This window comes from Dromiciops gliroides, chromosome 1 (assembly GCF_019393635.1).
Source record: "Dromiciops gliroides isolate mDroGli1 chromosome 1, mDroGli1.pri, whole genome shotgun sequence".
In the NCBI taxonomy this organism is placed as follows: domain Eukaryota; kingdom Metazoa; phylum Chordata; class Mammalia; order Microbiotheria; family Microbiotheriidae; genus Dromiciops; species Dromiciops gliroides.
In genome coordinates, this window is record NC_057861.1 from 189,768,946 (window position 1) to 189,789,564 (window position 20,619).

General features: G+C 37.1%; 1 protein-coding gene across 1 annotated transcript in view; it reads right to left on the reverse strand.

Moving 5' to 3' along the window:
• The window catches only part of LOC122734527 (cytidine monophosphate-N-acetylneuraminic acid hydroxylase-like), a 106,314-nt gene that overhangs the window by 57,693 nt on the left and 28,002 nt on the right, over positions 1-20,619 (reverse strand). The window contains exon 5 of the mRNA XM_043975414.1: positions 365-474. Within this exon, the coding sequence (XP_043831349.1) occupies positions 365-474 (110 nt within the window). The remainder of the gene's footprint in view (positions 1-364; positions 475-20,619) is intronic.

Below are 20,619 nucleotides of genomic sequence, written 5' to 3' on the forward strand. Positions count from 1 at the left end.
GCCCCCCAACACACACACACACACACACACACATACACACACACACACCTTATACAGTGCTTGGCATGTACTGGTTATCTAATATATGTTTCTTGAACGTTGGTGAATTTAATAAGTCTGGATATAAAGAGAGTCAGAATGGTATAGCAGAGTGAATGGATATGAAGTTAGGAAGAACTAGGTTCACATTCTACCTTTGAGACTTATTGTTTGTGTGCCCATGAGAAAATCACCTAAAGCTCTTTGAACTTAATATTTTACAGAGGGATTGTGAGGCCGAAATAGATAATATATGTAAGGCACTTTGCAACCTTTAAGACACTCTAGAAATTGTTGTCATCATCATCATAATCATTATCTTTACCTGCACCTCTCCAAAATCTAAGTCCTCAGGAGGATGAGGGTCTGCATCCCAAGGGTTAGGAGGATTCAGTTCCAATAGCAAAAGTCCATTATTTTCATCCAGTTCAATGACTAGAATCAAAACAGCAACAAAAAAGGCACTAAAATCAGTGAGGGAGAAAAACTCTTTGGAAACAGTAGGTGTATATCACCAAAGAAGAAGCTTTTTAAAATCTTGTTTTGGGGCAGCTAGGTGGCACAGTGGATAGAGCACCGGCCCTGGAGTCAGGAGTTCCTGAATTCAAATCCAGCCTCAGACACCTAACACTTACTAGCTGTGTGACCCTGGGCAAGTCACTTAACCCCAATTGCCTCACTTTTTTAAAAGAATTGTTTTTATTTTTAAGGAAATTTACAAATTTGATGAGTATCATTATGATACTTTTACCTTTTCTCCTTAATATTACTAAATACTTAAAAAATATTCTATTGGAAAAGCACTCGATTCATCTGTTCATTTCTCTTTAAAAGTTTCAATTATTTATTATTTATTTTAAATATTTTCTTTTTAAATTTTGAGATTCAAATTCTCTCCATGCCCCAAACCCCACCCCCACCCCCTGCCAACTCTCTCACGCACCGAGAAGGCAAGAAATATGATATCAATTAATTTTACATGTGGAATCATATAAAACATAATTCCATATTAGGCATATCATGAAAAAGCAAGGAAAATAAAAGGAGAAAATAATACTTCAGTTTGCATTCAGAGTTCATCAGTTCTCTCTCTCTGGAGGTGGAGAACATATTTTCACCATAAGTCCTTTGGAACTGTCTTGGATCAGATTAGCTAAGAGTAGATAAGTCTTTCACAGTTGATTATCATTACAACATTGCTGTTACTGTGCACAATGATCTTCTGGTTCTTCATGTTGCATCAGTTCATATAGGTCCTCCTATGTTTTTCTGAAACGACTCCCCTCATCATTTCCCACAGTACAATCAGATAATCAGGGAAATTATATTTTGCTAAAAGGTACCATAAACAATGAAGTACTATAAAAACATTAACAGCAGGTTTCTCTGATAAAGGCCCTATTTCTGAAATATATGAGAAACAAAGACAAATTTATAAAAATAAAAGCCATTTCCCAATTGATAAGTGGTCAAGGGATATGAACATGTATTTTTCAGAAGAAGAAATCTAAGCTATCTATAGTCATGTGAAAAAATGCTTTAAATTACTACTGATGAGAGAAAGGCAAATGAAACAACTCTGATATACCACCTCACACCTATCAAAAATGACAAAATCTGGAGAGGATGTGGAAAAATAGAAATACTGAAGTATTCATGATTGCTACCCCTCACTTTTTTAGGTTTAGCTGAAGCATATTATATTCTGCTCCAGCCCTTTATTTTAATGCTGTGTATTTCATTTGTGTCTCTTGTAAACAATATATTGTTAGATTTTGGTTTCTAATCCATTCTGCTATCTGCTTCCATTCTGTGGATGATCTTATCATATTCACATTCACAGTTATGATTATGCATTTCCCTCCATTCCATTTTCTTCTTTTTATCCCTCTCTCTCTCTTTTTATCCTACCTCTTTTTTTTTAGTGAGTAAGTGTTAAGTGTCTGAGGCCAGATTTGAACTCAGGTACTCCTGACTCCAGGGCCAGTGCTCTATCCACTGCGCCACCTAGCTGCCCCTTTATCCTACCTCTTATCAAAAGTCTGTTTTGTTTTTGCTCTCCCCTTTATCATCTCCCCTTTTCTCTTATCTCCTTCCCCTATTTCACTATTGGGAAAGATAAATTTTTAAACGCACAATTGAGTGTACATACTCTTCCCTCTTTAAACCAATTCCAATGAGAGTGAGGTTCACACATTGCCTCACACCCCAGAATTTCCTCCTACCCGATAAAAGTTTTTCCTTGTATGCATCTTTTATAAGAGAAAAATTTCCCCAATCTCCCTCTCCCCCTTTCTCCCACTGCATCCGTCTTTTTCACCACTTCATTTTTTTTTGGAGATCATTTTCATATAATGAACTCACATCTATGTTTTCTATCTATATAAACTCCTTTGAATTGATGAAGTTCTTAGGAGTTACATGTAGCATCTTCCCATATAAAAATGTAAACAGTTGAACCTTATTGAGTCCCTTATGATTTCTCTTTTGTGTTTACCTTTTTATACTTCTCTTGAGTCTTGTATTTGAAGATCTTTTTTTTATTCAGCTCTGATCTTTTATTTCAGAATGACTTAAAGTCTTCTATTTCATTAAATATCCATTTCACCCCTGAATGATTAAACGCAGTTTTTCTGGGTAGGTTATTTTTGGCTGTAATCCTAGCTCCTTTGCCTTCCAGAATATTAAATTTCAAGAGCTCCACTCCTTTAACATGTAAACTATGTGGGGCAGCTAGGTAGTGCAGTGGATAAAGCACTGGCCTTGGATTCAGGAGGACCTGAGTTCAAATCCAACCTTAGACACTTGACACTTACTAGTGACTCTGGACAAGTCACTTAACCCCAACGGCCTCACCAAAAAAAAAACACACCAAAAAAACAAAAAAACAAAACAAAAAACATGTAAGCTATGTAATTCTGACTGTGGCTCCATGATATTAGAATTGTTTCTTTCTGACTGTAATATTTTCTCCTTGTTCTGGGAGCTCTGGAATTTGCCTACAATATTCCTGGGAGCTTTCATTTTGGGATCTCTTTCAGGAGGTGATCATCCTTTAAATTTCTGTTTTACCTCTAGATCTAAGAAATCAGTGCAGTTTTCCTTGATAATTTCTTGAAATATGATTTCTAGAGTCTTTTTTTATCAGGGCATTCAGGTAACCCAGTAATTCTCTACTTGATCTATTTTTAAAGTCAGTTATTTTTCTAATGAGATATTTCACATTTTCTTCTATCTTTTCATTCTTTTGATTTTGTTATATTTTTTCTTGCTATCTCATGGAATCATTAACTTTGATTTGCTCAATACTAATTTTTTAAGGAGTTCTTTTCTTTCTTCAATGAGCTTTTGTACCTCTTTAAATTTGGCCAATTCTGCCTTTTAAGGAGTTCTTTTCTGCAGTGAATTTTTGAGCTGAGGAAGTTAACATTATTCTGTATCATTTAACAATTGATTCTATTCTTTAATTGACCCTATTCTGTATCACTGCTCCACTTAGAATAATTGCTCAGTCCACATTTCTCTATCCCTGTGTCAGTTTTTCCTCTGAGTTATAGTCCATCTTTGGTTATCTTTGTTTTATTTTGTTTTGTTTTGTTTTGTTTGCGGGGCAATGGGGTTAAGTGACTTGCCCAGATAGTAAGTGTCAAGTGTCTGAAGCTGGATTTGAACTCAGGTCCTCCTGAATCTAGGGCCAGTGCTTTATCCACTGTGCTACCTAGCTGCCCCATCTTTGGTTATTTTTGTAAAAATTCTTATCTCCCTAACAAACCCTTCTAGGTACCAGGTAGTCAGTTTACCAACTCATAACTGTTAGCAAAACCTGCAAAATGTTGATGGGTCGCATAAAACAATGATCATTTCTTAATTGTTAGATAGGGGTAGTCACTAGCCCCAACTTACTTTCTTTAAAATAACCAATCAGGGCAGCTAGGTGGCGCAGTGGCTAGAGCACCAGCCCTGGAGTCAGGAGGACCTGAGTTCAAATCCGGCCTCAGACACTTGACACTTACTAGCTGTGTGACCCTGGGCAAATCACTTAATCCTAAATGCCTCACCAAAAAAATAAAATAAAATAAAATAACCAATCACATCGTTCCCACCCCCTAAAATGTTGTCTACCCTGTAACCAATTATATTGTCTTCCCTACCTACCTAACTCTGTACTCGCCAATACTATATAAGGCTGGTGAACCCTACCTCAGAGTCTTTGGTCATTAAGAGAGGACAGTGGGGCAGCTAGATGGCGCAGTGGATAGAGCACCGGCCCTGGAATCAGGAGTACCTGAGTTCAAATCCGGTCTCAGACACTTAACACTTAACTAGCTGTGTGACCCTGGGCAAGTCACTTAACCCCAATTGCCTCACTAAAAAAAAAAAAAAAAGAAAAAGAAAAAAAAAAGAGAGGACAGTAACCCAATTTGTCTGTTACTGCTAGTCTAATACATTATCATACCCAGATCAATGTTTCTCAGTTTACCTTCATTTTCAAATGTAACAGTACCTCCTTTTCAATTTGGGCTATTCTTCTTGAGTTCTCTTCACTGAATTTTTTGTGCTTCTTTTACCATTGGACCAATTCTGGTTTTTAAGGTATTTTCTTCAGTATTTTTTTTCTTCCTTTACCAAGTTGTTAATTTGCTTTTCATAATTTTCTTGCATCATTTTTATTTATTTTCCCAGTTTTTCCTCTACCACTGTCATCTCTTTATTTAACTCTATCAGGAATTCTTGTTGTAGTTGGGTCCAATTAGCATTTTTCTTTGAGGCTTTGTAGCTATTTTCACATTGTTGTCTTCTAAGTTTATGTTTTGGTCTTCCTGATCTTAGATTTTTATAGTCAGGTTCTTTTTTTGTCATTTGCTTATTTTTTCCAGCCTATTTATTGACTTTGAACTTCATGTTAAAGTTGAACTCTGCTCACCATGGTGGGGGGTGGGGCACTGTCCTAAGTTTTGGACCTTTTCATGCTGCTGTTTTCAAAGATAGTTCTTGGAGGTCTATAAATTTTTGATGTTTCAAAGGTTCTATCTATATTCTCTGTTATATCAATTATTCAATCTTCACTACCAGATCTATATCTCTACCACCACCACTCCCATACCCCAATTATCCCTGCTGCTTCAGTCCCATATTCTTATTATTTGCTGGCTAACTGCATCCTGAAGGTTCTCCAGTACTTCAAGCTCAGTCAATCCAAAATGGACTCAATATCTCTCCCCTCCCCTCCCAAAGTAATGTTCTTCCCTATGTCTCTTTTCCTTTATGATACTACCCAGTCACTCGGGACTCTTTAAGCAGTACAATGGTGAACCCTTGATAACTCTTGGTTGAATTAGAATTATATCTTGAAAAGAACCTGAGATATCATTTAGCCCAATTCAAAGACCCAGAGAGGGTAACTTTCCCAAAGTCATACAACTAAAGAGTGCAGAGATAGAATTCAAACCCAAGTATTCTGACTTCAAATCCAGTGCTATTTCCATCATACTAGCTTGCATCCTTAAATGGAAAGCTGAGAAAAATGTAGCATTTTGCAACATCTGCACATTTTCTGGGTCAACATCTTAATAACTAAAGAGACAACTTAATTTTTCTCCTATTTTTCCTACTTAGTCATATGTTTGTTAGGAAAAAATGCCCTATTGTAAAGTGGGCTTTTGGACAGGGAATACCCCCACACACACTTCTACCCTTATGCAATAATTATTCAAATACATCCTAAAGTTCAGGCCTCAGGGAGAGTCAGATATGACTAACTGATGAAACAACAACAATCAAAGCTGCACCGGCCACACTTCAATTACTTGATGCCTTGGTGTAATAATAAAATACTTTTATCTTTCTTTTCCTGAGTTTTCTTCATTGACCAAACAAAGTAAGGCCTGAATTAAGATTCTAATTCTTACTACTTGCTGCTTAACTACATCCTGTTTGTTTAATTTATTGGCCTTCACTAAAATTTTCTCTACACCATAGCACCATAAGCCTCCATTTCTTCCTCTGAAAAATGATACAGTTGGACTGGAATAGATGATCTTCCAGGACCCTTCTAACTCACAATCCTATGACTGATTAATGAATGAGGTAAATTAATATTATTCTATTATATTAATAACTAATTATTAATTTGTGATCTACCCTTTTTCTTTTATTTCTGTTAAGGCCCAACTTCTAAAAAGGTCAATGAGTCTCTGAAGGGTATGGCCGAGTAAAAAGATTTCCCCTAGCTCTCCAAGGCAAATGCTCATCAACTAGGTTGGATGGGACCCCACCGAACTGGGAAATCTAATTTCTTTTTACACCATTAACAGAATCTAATCTAGGGTAAGCCTTTGCCTGGAAGAACTTCCTGTCCTTGATCTCTTCCATTAGAGTTTAAAGCAACTCAGCTCATGAAGGAAAACTAACTAGAGAGTTCTAGATGGAAACAGCACATGACTTGAGGTTTCTGAGCTTCATCATCAAACCATGTTTTCAGCAGCAGGAGCTGAAGACTTTAGGCCTACTTCCTCATTAAATGTCCACCAATCAGGATTGAGTTTTACTTGTCAGGGGAATTCACTTTCAGAAGGTATTTAAGATGATTCAGAGCTTCCCTTGCAATCTGTGGTTACCAAGAGAAACCACTGACCACCAATTTATTAGTTATAGGCTAGCCTAACTAACAAACTGATTTATTAATTACCCAGAAACTGCCTTTGAGGATTTTCATGTATCGAATGAGTCAACAAAAAAACTACATTTTTTTTTCCAGAGTGATGAATATTGGGGGCGGCTAGGTGGCGCAGTGGATAAAGCACCGGCCCTGGATTCAGGAGTACGTTAGTTCAAATCTGGCCTCAGACACTTGACACTTGCTAGCTGTGTGATCCTGGGCAAGTCACTTAACCCCATTGCCCCGCAAAAAAAAAAAAAAAAAAAGAGTAGTGAATATCAGTAAATAAAATATATATACAAACATATAAGGCAATGATCCAGACATTTGAGTCAGGGATATACATAAGAGTGAATAAATGCAATTACCACCATATGTGCCTTCCTAGACCATGCAACCTGTTGTGAAGTTTTCCAATTGACTGCATTCTCAAATGCTTGGGGTTGTTTTTGGTTTTGGTTTTGGTTTTGTTGTTGTTGTTGTTTTGGTTTGTTGGGGTTTTTTTTTGTTTTTTGGGGGGTTTTTTTGCAATTAACAAACTGACATTCAAGTAACAGAACAACTAGACCACTGAAGATGAGAATTAATTTCATCCCCATATATAAGTAATTTGTACATGCACTGATGTGAAATTGCTTTCAATTTTCATGCCAAATTATAAGGACCTAAGACCCAAGCTCTAATTTATATCTGAACTCCAAGAGGGGCTACAACTTACAGACCCCAACTCTGAAAGGGATTAATGAATAACTTGAGATTTGGGCCTTCATTAATACAAATCAGGGCCTAGGCTCTTGTTACCCACATTAATCACCACTCATAATAAGAACATAAAGAGGCAGGTCATAGAGACCTTAACTACAACAATGATACACAGACAGGGTATAGAAATTCTTACTGATAAATGCAAGTATTTTGAAACTAGGCATGGGAATGAAAAGGTGACATGCACAGAAAAGGCCAAATTTGTCCCCAGATTCACCTTATGACATGTAAACCCCAAAAACACACCTCCATGGAAAAAAGTACCCACTTCAGAGGTTGGCTCAAGCCCCCAGGAACTCCAACTTAGTATAAACCCTCCCCTGTAACTCCCTAAGGTGGAAATTATTATAATAAGACATAATCAATTTATCCATACTATAAATATGGCTGTCTTTCCTTTCCCTAAGCGAGACACCTCCATGGTGCCCTCCTTGTGGTCACTCATAGTATTGCAATAAAACTTGGGAAAAGGAGTCACTAATTCTTTTGGGATGACTCATGATCAATTTGTCCCTAAACCCATCCCATATCACCTTGATGTATCAGGCAGAATTATTGACTATTGACAATGCCACTGAAGGACAAGGGTATCAATATACATTGGATAGGATGTTAAATATATGTAAAGTATCTTACCTAGCCTTATATTTATTTCACTGTTTCCTTAAAAGTAATGAATTAGGGGGCAACTAGGTGGCATAGTGGATAAAGCACCTGCGCTGAATTCAGAGGACCTGAGTTCAAACTAAAGGGGTTTGCCATTTCCTTCTCCAGATTATTTCACAGATGAGGAAACTGAGGCAGGGTTAAGTGACTTGTCCAGGGTCACACAGCTAGTATCGTAAGGACAGATTTGAACTCAAGAAGATGAGTCTTCTTGACTCCAGGCCCAGCACTTTATCTCCTACGTCACCTAGTCACCCACTTAATTTAAATTAAGGCGGAGAGCAAGTCTGCTGTCTGAATGTTAGGGATTTTTCTACCTATTGTGACTATACTAGTAACCTCTCATTTGACATAAACTCCATGAAACAGCAAAGAAGGAGGCCATATGGACCTGAGGTTCATTATATTTCCCTTAGGCTAAATTTAAGCTGTTATAAAATCATAAGGTTGCTCTAAACCTTAGAGAGGAAGTGGTTTGGGAGGAGTCAAAGAAAAGCTCATACCCTAAATCAACTCTACCCCTTTCCTGAAGGGAGTGGAAAAAAAGATCAGATACTAGTCAGACAACTCTACCTTCCCCAGGGACATTCACTGGTATTTCAAGTGTCAAATAAATTAAAGAGGTGAATTAGAAGGTGACTTCTAAGGTTCTTTCCAGGGCAGCTAGGTGGCACAATGGATAAAGCACCTGCCCTGGATTCAGGAGGACCTGTGTTCAAATGCAGCCTCAGACACTTGACACTTACTAGCTGTGTGACCCTGGGCAAGTCACTTAACCCTTATTGCCCCACCAAGAAAGAAAGAAAGAAAGAAAGAAAAGTCTAAGCTTCTTTCCAGCTCTAAATCCTATGTTTCCAAACAAAATTATTAATATCATTGTTAATATAAAGACAGAAAATTGTTAATAATTATTGAAATATGGACTGCCTCAACCTCTTAGTTATCCTGACAAGGTCAAAATTCCAGTAATGTCCTTACATTCCTACCCTCCAGATAGATTGGTTTGAGCTGAGTCAAACCTTAAGCCTCCACCCTGGAATCTTCAAGCTCCCATCTCAGAGTCTTTTCTGGTAAACAAAACCAGCTTCAGTCAGATTGCCACTTTAACATTCTTATCCCCTTCCATTGGAATTCATGGCATGAAGGGCAAAACAGCCAGAATGAAGTGGCTTTCCTTGCCCAGATTGCTAAGGGACACTTGGATCTCATGACCAGGCCTTGTTACCTCGTACTGTCTCCTCCTTCTCCCCTCCTAAAACTCTAAAAATTTTTTCCTGGTCTCTTTGGTTGGGACATCCCCTAAGGTGGTAGGTTTGTTACCCTGTTATCCCAATTAAAGAGGCTTTATTTTTCAACTCATGGAGTTGATTTATTTCAGGACTTCACAAGACTAAAACAATGTCACTTAAATTAAAGGAAGTGAAGTTTAATAACACTCCCTTCTGAGTCTGAGAAGTTTTCCACCTTCTGTGGAAATAAAGTCTTTGGGCTGACAGTGGGACTTGATATTAAATAGAGGTAGGATTCATCAAAGATTATATCTTCCATGGTGCCAGGAGTGAGTTTCTGTGTGCCCCAGTACCAGCATAGGCCCCTTGTGCCTTATCTCCAAGCTACCTCCCCCCTGTACCTGGTGAGCACATAATCATGCTTGAATCTTGACTCATACATCTTTTGGTTGAGTCTGAGTTGCCTCTTTAATTGAGAATTGGCAAAAAGACCAATGGACAATCAATTTGGGGTCCACTTTACCTGACCCCAAAAGGTACTGTAGTCTGTCAAATGTCTTTGCCAAGTAAGTTTTTGGAATATTGGCAATCAGTTAGCAAAATTGCAAAGAAGGAGGCTGGACCTTGGGTGAGCCAAGATAGTGGAGGAAAGGAGGCTGGACCTAAAACATTTCTCCTCCAGGAAAGATTAGGCCAATCGGAATCCCAAAAGAAAGGATGCCTAAATTTTTTCTTAAAAGCTACAGCAGGGAGCAGCTAGGTGGTGCAGTGGATAAAGCACTGACACTGGAATTAGGAGGGCCTGAGTTCAAATCCGGCTTCAGACACTTATCTGTGTGACCCTGGGTAAGTCGCTTAACCCTCATTGCCCCCCCCCCCACACACACACACACAAAGCTATAGCAGCCCTTTTATAGTGTTTGTATTTATGTATGTATGACTGAAGATAGCTAGTAATTCAAACCAAAAGTAGGCTCCTATCTGTTATCAGTCTTATGTTTCTGGATGTCTGCTTTCTCAAATACCAGCTTCGGCAAAGAGCTTAGTATAGTGAAGGTTTAAACTCAAGAACCTCTGTGTTCTTTTTGTCAAGTTATCTATTTTTTAAATCAAATAAGCCTTTTCCTGAAGTCACTATCACATTCCTTTGAATGTTTTCTGTTTGTGTGTCCACTACCCTATTGGTCTGTTTGTATGTTTCTCTGCTCTCAGAGCCTTTGTCAATGTAATAGTGCATATGCTTGTTAACCACTTGTAAGCTCTGAGCTTTCAAAAAGATCTTTGTTCCCCTTTACTTCCCAGAATTGGTCCAGTTTGGGAACATAAGGATTAAAATAACACTCTTAGAATCAAGGTCAATAAGAACAAGCTCTTCCTAGAAAAAAACAGTTACTAATTTTACAAGAGAAAAAACAATCTTGGTGACAAGAGAAAAAGAAAATATTAGAAGCTTTTACAAAATGTAAAATAGATAATTTTGATTATATACAATTAAAATTTTTTTGCACAAACAAAACTAATGTAACCAAGATTATAAGGGAAGCAGAAAACTGGGAAAGAATTTTTGAAAGAAATGTCTCTGATAAAGACCTCATTTCTCAAATATATAGAGAACGGAGTCAAATTTATTATCCCCCAATTGATAAATGGTCAAAGGATATGACCAGGAAGTTTTAAGACAAAGAAAGCTATCTATATTCATATGAAAGAATGCTCATGGGGCAGGTAGGTGGTGCAGTGGATAAAGCACTGGCCCTGGATTCAGGAGGACCTGAGTTCAAATCCATCATCAGACACTTGACATTTACTAGTTGTTTGACCCTGGACAAGTCACTTAACCCTCATTGCCTTGCAAAAAACCCCAAACAAACAAAAAAGAATGCTCTAGATCATTATTGATGAGATAAATGAAAATTAAAACAACTCTGAGATATCACCTCATATTTATCAGAGTGGCAAATATAACAAAAAAGGAAAATATTGGATGTTGGAGGGGATGTAGGACAGCTGGGACACTAATCCACTGTTGGTGGAGTTGTGAATTGATCCAACCATCCTGTAGAGCAATTTGGAACTCTGCCCAAAGGGCTGTAGAACTGTGCACACCCTTTGATCCAGTAAAGCCACTGCTAGGTTTATATCCCAAAGACATCCCCAAAAAGAGAAAAAGAACTATTTGTACAAAAATATTTATAGCAGCTCTTTTTGTGGTGGCTAAGAACTGGAAATCAAAGAAATGCCCATCATTTGAGAAATGGCTAAACAAACTGTAGTTTATGATGGTGATGGAATATTATTGTGCTATAAAAAATGACAAGCAGGATGATTTCATAAAGGCCTGGAAAGACTTATATGAACTGATATATAATGAAGTGAGCAGAACCAGGACAATGTTGTGCACAGAGACAGCAATATTGTTTGATGAAGAACTGTATGAAAACTATTCTCAGCAATACAATTATCCAAGACAATCACAAAGCATACTATCCACCCCCCAAAAAAGAACTGATAATTATGGAACACAGACTGAAGCATGCTATTTTTCACTTTCTTTCATTTTTTCCTTTTATTCAAGTTTTCTTGTACAAAATGAGTAATATGGTACTGTTTTACATAATTGCACATGTATAATCTTTGTCTGATTACTTACTACCTCAGGGTTGGTGGAGGGGAGGGAAGGAAGGAGAAATGGAATTTGGAAATTAAATCTTTAAATGAAAATGTTTATTATTTTAAAAAAGAAATTTTAATTGTATTCTTGGGAGTTTTGCAAATGAAAGTGAAGTAGTAATCAATTTAGAAATAACTTGCATTGGTGTCTCTTAGAAATTTTACTGTAAATTACATGAGACTCCTACTCACTTTTATAACAGATTCAGATTTATTATTTTATAGCTAAGGAGAAAGGAGACCGCCATATGTAGCCCCTGTTCTTGTGTCCTGTACCATTAATTTTTAGCTTTAATTCAAATTGATTGACAGCCTCTCACCTATCTTAAGCCATATGGCCCCTCAGGAGGGAATTTCAGCTAAATATAAATTAAAATTGAATTAAAAACTTCTAACTAGAATTTTGGCTAAATTTAAATTAAAATGAAAGATTCACTAAACTTTTTCCTTTTTCTCATCAGGCTAATGTGACTTTTATTAACTGATACAAACCTTTTTCACCCTCTGATCTTTCTCCACCGGGAGAAGCAAGAGTTTAAAAAAACAGTACAAGAGGAGGATAAGAATCCTAATGATTTTTACAATGGGCTATGCAAAAGTGCTAAACTTTATGTGAGGCTAGACCCCTTTAGTTTCCTCATTTGTTAAAAACATTCTTATAAAGAATAACCTGGTTAGTATAATATGTCGACTGAAATATGAGAAAGGAAAGGATGGTCAGGAATGGGAGGAAAGATGAGATCCCAACCCTACCCTTTCTCCTGGTGATCCCTTCACCAATTTTAAAGATTGAATAACTTCTCTTTCTATCCATATGTATATATGTATACATATATACACACCCATACACACACACACACACACACACACACACACATATATAGTGAATAGCTTCACATTGCATTTTAAAATCTAGCTCAAAAACACATCAAGACTATGAAGAGCCAGCCCAAGCAGATCTGCTCTATCAATTCTCATATATCTAAAGCATTTCTTGTACTCTGTTGTAAACCTACAAGCATTTACCTAGTCTGGTCAATTGAATGTCAATTAAAAGCCAGGTGGTGAATCTTCCAAGTTTAAAAATGGTACTTTCCCTTCAAGAAATAAGAGTCAAGGCTGGTCCAAGTTACCTCATTATGTGATTTGTAATGTGTTAAAGAAAAATGCCTAACGATTTGATAATGCATTGATTTAGAAATATCATTACAAAAGTTTGCCCTTCTTTCATTCTTTTAGTTATAGATTTAATTGTTTAAAAACCGAAGTAAATATGTTATTTAAACCAAAAAAAATTACAGCCAGTAATATTGAGTGCTTGTGTTTGCAGCAGATCGGTAACTGAATTAGGGTGTCGTTTTAAGATTTCAGAGACTAGCCCCATTCTTAGGTTAAAGTGCAGTGATTTGATTTTAGTTAAGCAAAAGAAAAAGGGTTTTATTCCTATTTTTTAAAAATCAGTCTTTAACCAGCTTTAGTCTATGAGTAAGGTCAGATAAGCATCTGATTAATTATGTATTCCTATCTTCCAGGATATGATGAAAAATACTGGTTATTGTGATCTGTGGCTATTAAAAGGATCTTAAATGTTTCCTTGGAATGTTCATTCCTTGAAAACTCCAAGGTTTCTGCCTGGGAAATTGGACTACATCCTGCCTGTAACTTCTTAGAGATATCTGCCTAGGCCAAATATCAGTCTTCTGGAATCTTAGAGTAAGAAATTCTAGAAACTCCTCTGAGATCCTACCTATACCAGAAAGCCTAAAAGGAGAGACCACAGGACTGCATTAGGAGATGTTCTCAGAAAACAGACAACTTTATGAGATGTCCAAGCCCTAAGATATGGACAAATGGGAGTGGGTTATTCTTCTCTTTTTGTTTCCCATGAAATAGATCCTTCCCTTTTTTACTTCTTCCCTATGTTCCTTTATGCTGTGTAACATCTGCTTACCTGGAGATTGCCCCTGTCAAAGCTCCTATCTACACTGATCAATCTCTCTTCCCTCCCCATACCATTGAACGTCATATTAGTTAGTGATTCATTGAAATGACTCCACCTTCTTGGAATCAAAGTGGGAAATGACAAAATTTTTATTAATGATTAAATATGGAGTGCCTCAACCTCTTAGTCATCCTGACAAAGTCAAAATTCTAGTAATGTCCTTGCATTCCTACCCTTTAGATAATGTGGTTAGATTGATCCGGGCCACACTTTAAGCCCCCACCCTGGAATCTTCAAGCTCCTGTCTCAGAATCTTTCTTGGTAAACAAAACCAGCTCTAGCAGGTTACCCCCTTGATATTCTTACTCCCTTCCATTGGGATTCATGGCATGAAAAGCAAAACAGTCAGAATGAAGTGGCTTTTTTGCCTGGATTGCCAAGGGCATTGGAGTCTTATGACTAAGCCTTGCTACCTCATACTGCCTTCTCCCCACTCCTCCTAAAACTATAAAAACTTTTTCCTGGGTCTCTTTGGTTGAGAAATCCTCTGGATATCCCCCAAGGTGGCAAGTTTGCTACCCTGTTATCTCAATTAAAGAGGTTTTATTCTTCAATTCATGGCTTTTATTTATTTCAGGACTTGGCAAAACGGAAACAATGTCAAAGGTTAGGAGCAGCTAGGTGGTACAGTGGATAAAGCACCAGCCCTGGATTCAGGAGGACCTGAGTTCAAATCCAGCCTCAGACACTTGACACTTACTAACTGTGTGACCCTGGGCAAGTCATTTAACCCTAATCACTCCTCAAAAAGAAAGAAAGAAAGGAAGAAAGAAAGAAATAGGTAGATAAATAAACAAATAAATAAATAAATGAATGAATGAATGAATGAATGAATAAATAAATAAATAAATTAAATAAATAAATGAATGAATGAATGAATGAATAAATAAATAAATAAATAAATAAACAAACAAACAAACAAACAAACAAATAAATAAATAAATAAATAAATAAATAAAGGAAGTGATGTTGGTCAGCACCTCATTTTGAGTCTGAATAGTAATCAAATCAACTGCTTCTGGACACAATTTGTTTTTTGTTTTTGTTTTTTGCGGGGCAATGGGGGTTAAGTGACTTGCCCAGGGTCACATAGCTGGTAAGTGTCAAGTGTCTGAGGCCGGATTTGAACTCAGGTACTCCTGACTCCAGAGCTGGTGCTTTATCCACTGCGCCACCTAGCTGCCCCCGTGGACACAATTTATTAATCAATTGCCTCCTCACTTTCCTTGTGAATTCCCAGACCAAAACACCTTTTAACCCTGGTTAAAGGTTTAAACCTTTAAACTTTTTAACTTAGTCTTGTTTGCCTTTGTTCCCTCATCTGTAAAATGAATTGGAGAAGGAAATAGCAAACCACAAATGGAGAAACAGAGTCACATACAACTGAACAATAGAGCTTTTTTTAGGTAAAGGAACAACATGATCAATTCTATACTTTAGAAATTTCAGTTTGGGGGGGGGCAGCTAGGTGGCGCAGTGGATAAAGCACCAGCCCTGGATTCAGGAGTTCCTGAGTTCAAATCCGGCCTCACACACTTGACACTTACTGGCTGTGTGACCCTGGGCAAGTCACTTAACCCCCATTGCCCCACCAAAAAAAAAAAGGAAATTTCAGTTTGGCAGCTATATGGAAGATGGATTGAAAAGGGGAGTCTAACTAGGGGGCTCTAGCAATAATGCAGGAAAGAGATGTATCTGTGACGTGATGAGGGCCTGAGCTAGGATGGTGGCTATGTGAGTAGAAAGAAGTAGATGCAAGATATGTTGTGGAGGTACAACTGACACTACTATGCAGATGAGTGAATGAGAGTGAAGAGTAAGTAATATTGGGGAATGAGTAATTGGTGAAGAGTCAAGGATGGTTCTAAGGTTGTAAAACTGGGTGACTTGGAAGGACCACATTGCTATAGACTGAAATAAGGAAGTTGTGAAGAGGCGTGAATTTGGAAGAAAAGATAATAATTTCTGTTTTGAACATGTTGAGTTTGAAATGCCAATAGAACATACATTTAGAAATGCCCAACAGGTAGTAATGGGATGCAGTTGGGAATTGAACATAGATCTCTTTGGCCTTCGGGTTTGGCATCCTTTCCACTTCCCCTCCCCCCACTGACTATAATATACTAAATATGTAGTCATATATATAAAAACACTTAATAAATGAGGAAATTGATTTCTGATATTAAAACTAAATTATTTTCCCTATTTTGCTCCAAAATTACCCCAATCCTCCTATACCTAGAGGGATGTCCCTTCAACAAGCATTTATAGTTTCTAACAATATAGTTCCAGCTCTAAACTGTTCTGTGACCAAATTAATTTAGAAATCATAGCATTATATAATCTGTATCTTGCTAACTGCATTTTGTTTTGTGGCTAAGGAATAGTAGCCTAGAAGCTCCATCTTTGTAAAATGAAATGCAGCTCAGCTCTTCCTGGATACTACTCAGGCTACCTCTGTCAGTCTTATATTAATTCCTAGTACTTTCCTTCCCAAACTACCTTGTAATTAACGCTATGTGTATAGACCTTCCTCACCTCATCCTCATCTTTTTCTGGACTCTTATTTTCCTGGAAACTTCCATGCCTGAAACTTTGATTTCCCATACTAGTGTGCTGTGATCCTGCCTGTGAAATCAGAGGTGAGGAATTAATCAGAAATGCCATGGGGCAGCTAGGTGGCGCATTGAATAGAGCACCGGCCCTGGAGTCAGGAGGACCTGAGTTCAAATCCAGCATCAGGTACTTAACACTTACTAGCTGTGTGACCCTGGGCAAGTCACTTAACCCCAATTGCCTCACCAAAAAAAAAAAAAAAAAAAGAAAGAAAAGAAATGCCTGTGTAAACCTCCCCCTCCAAAAAACAAAATCCTTGCCCTCTTCAACATCCTTGAGCTCCATTATATATGAAGTGACAATCAGTCCTACTAGTTTGCCTGACAACTGGGAGAGGTTGGTGGAATGATGTACCAAGTCCAAGGGGTAGCATCTTAAAGGACCAATATGAATTCTTTTTTCCTGTTCCAGACTGAAGACGTTTTGTGATTAAGGCTCTAGGTTGCATCCCTTTCTTGTCTTTGCCATTTCTGTTTTGGAATCTATTGCTCTAGTTTGTCAGGGTATGGGTGCTATCCTGGTGTTCTTCCTTGATGGTGCTGTATTTCTTTTTGCATTCCCAACTTTGATGTCTCCAGTTAAACCATGTAGACTTATTCATGTCAAAATTGCCTATTATTGCCCCGGAGTCAGGAGTACCTGAGTTCAAATCCGGCCTCAGACACTTAACACTTACTAGCTGTGTGAGCCTGGGCAAGTCACTTAACCCCAATTGCCTCACTAAAAAAAAAAGAAAAAGAAAAAAATTGCCTATTATTTGTTTTTTATGACTGCACAAGTATAACTTATATTTAATTGTTTGATTTCTTAAGGGAGGAGTGGGGAGGGAGGGAGGGAGGAAGATAATTTGGAACACAAAGTTTTAAAAATCAATGTGCTAGCTGTGTGACCCTGGGCAAGTCACTTAACCCCCATTGCCCTGCAAAAAAAAAAAAGAGTAATAAAAAAAATTGATGTGAAAATTTCTTTATACATGTAACTTAGGGGAAAATTCTAAATAAATTAATAAATTAAAATTGCCTATTATTTTCTGCATAGCATGTATGGTCTAATTTTTGAGAGACCCATTTAAATCCCAAGTGGAAAGGAAGAATAGTGCAAATGACTTCCAGCCAGGGCTATCAAAATGGGAGTCATATCAATGAGCTCCCATATACCATCTCTACCCCAAACCTGAAATTCCCACTAAACCATAAAAAATCAAGAAATCCAATAAGAAATTACACCAAGTGGTTTTTTTTTCCCCAGTATTACATTAAAAAAGTAGGAGTGCATAAAAAGTCAGCCAGAAATCCTAGGGACTCCAGCAAAGCTAACATCACATAGGCAAACAAGCCAGTAGCCAGAGAAAAGAAATATGTAGCTTAATGGATTCTGTGTCCAAAGATGGAAAGGGCAGATGACTCCCTAAGGAGGCTTCAAGCAGGCCAGAGAATCTCAGGGTGAAAGTTTTAAGATCAGGACCTTGGAAGCTCAGAAGACTTACAGTAATCAATACAGTGCAACAGGGCTCACACCAGAATACCTTAGACCCAAGGACTTCCAAGTCCCTAGATTTTTTTCCCAAGATACCTGATAAGGCCCTGAAGATCCAGAGTTCTGAATCTCAAAGATCATGAGGGACTAACCCTAAGAACTGGAGGACAGTACAGGAACCCAGACAACCCAGAGAAAAACCACTCTATCCAAAAACACATCATATGGTGGAACCTGGACCCAGCATAAAACCCCATTTCAGAAACTCAAATGAGAAGAGTAAATTTTAAAAAAATTATCAGCCAGTATTATTGTAGATGCAGAGATCCACTCCCCACCCCCCTACTCCCAGGAACAAGTAACTCCATAAGTAAAGACAAAAAAAAAATTAACATGAATATTTAGAAGAAATGAAGTAAAATAGTTTTAAATGAAATTAAAATTCTGGAGAAAAAAAATTGTTAGAATAAATAGCTTAGAACAGAAAGTGATAAATTTTACCTAAGTAACAGGCTCCCTAAAACTAGAATAGACCAATCTGAAATCAATAACTCCATGAGACAGAAATTAGAACAAAATAAAAGATTAAAAAATAAAATAATTTTTTTAAAAAAGGTTAAAACATTAAATAATTTCCACCAATGAAGTAGTAAGTAAAGCAATAATTAGGAACTACTTTGCCCAACTGTATGCCAATAAATTTGACAATCTAAATGAAATGGATAAATATTTACAAAAATACAAACTGCCCAGGTTAACTGAAGAGCAAATAAAATCCTTAAATGGGCCCATATTAGAAAAAGACATTGAACAAGCTATTAATGAACTCCCTAAGAAAAAATCTCCAGGACCAGATGGGTTTACAAATGAATTCTACCAAACATTTAAAGAACAATTAATTCGAATATTATACAAATTATTTGGAAAAATAGGTGGAGTTCTACCAAATTCCTTTTATGACACAAATATGGTGTTGATACCAAAACAAGGCAGAGCCAAAACAGAGAAAGAAAATTATAGACCAATTTCCCTAATTGATACAAAAATCTTAAATAATATATTAGCAAGGAGGTTACAGCAAGTGATAACCAGGATAGGGGGCAGCTCGGTGGCAGAATGGATAGAACACAGGCCCTGGAGTCAGGAGTACCTGAGTTCAAATCAGGTCTCAGACACTTAACACTTACTAGCTGTGTGACCCTGGGCAAGTCACTTAACCCCAATTGCCTCACTAAAAAAAAAAAAAAAGAAAAGGAAAGGAAAAAAAAAGTGATAACTAGGATAATACACTATGACCAGGTGAGATTTATACCAGGAATTCAAGGCTGGTTCAATATTAGGAAAACTACTAACATGATCAACCACATCAGTAAGAAAACTAGCCAAAATCATATGATTATCTCAATAGATGCAGAGAAAGCTTTTGACAAAATACAGCACCCATTCCTAATAAAAACACTAGAAAGCATAGGAATAGGTGGAACTTTCCTTAAAATAATACGCAGTATGTACCTAAAACCATCAGCAAGCATTATATGCAATGGAGATAAATTAGAGGCCTTCCCAATAAAATCAGGGGTGAAACAGGGATGTCCATTTTCACCTCTATTATTTAATATTATACTAGAAATATTAGCTTTAGCAATCAGAGAAGAAAAAGGAATTAAAGGAATTAGAATAGGAAAGGAGGAAACAACTATCACTCTTTGCAGATGATATGATGGTATACTTAGAGAATCCTAGAGAATCAACTAAAAAATTACTTGAAACAATTAACAACTTTAGCAAAGTAGCAGGATATAAAATAAATCCACATAAATCATCAGCATTTCTATATATGACCAACAAAGTCCAGCAGCAAGAGATAGAAAGAGAAATTCCATTTAAAATAACTATAGACAATATAAAATACTTGGGAGTCTACTTGCCAAGACAAACCCAGGAAATCTATGAACACAATTACAAAACACTTTTCACACAAATCAAATCAGATCTAAATAATTGGCAAAATATCAATTGCTCATGGATAGGCCGAGCTAATATAATAAAAATGACAATTCTACCTAAATTAATTTACATATTCAGTGCCATAACAATCAGACTACCTAAAAATGATTTTATAGAGCTGGAAAAAAATTATTTGAGTAATTCAAAGGAGGAAATAATGGTAGAGGGAGAAGAAACACATATCCCTTCAGAACCTTAATGTTTTCAAAAGGTATTGAGGGAGTTAAATAGGAAGAAACAGAGTTTCTGGGAGTGCATTGGCTCTGTTTTGAGGATTTGAAAAGGCAATGAGGGGCGGCTAGGTGGCGCAGTGGATAAAGCACCAGCCCTGGATTCAGGAGTTCCTGAGTTTCAAATCCAGCCTCAGACCCTTGACACTTACTAGCTGTGTGACCTTGGGCAAGTCACTTAAGTCCCAATGCCCCGCAAAAAAAGAAAAGAAAAGAAAAGAAAAGAAAAGAAAAGAAAAGAAAAGAAAAGAAAAGAAAAGA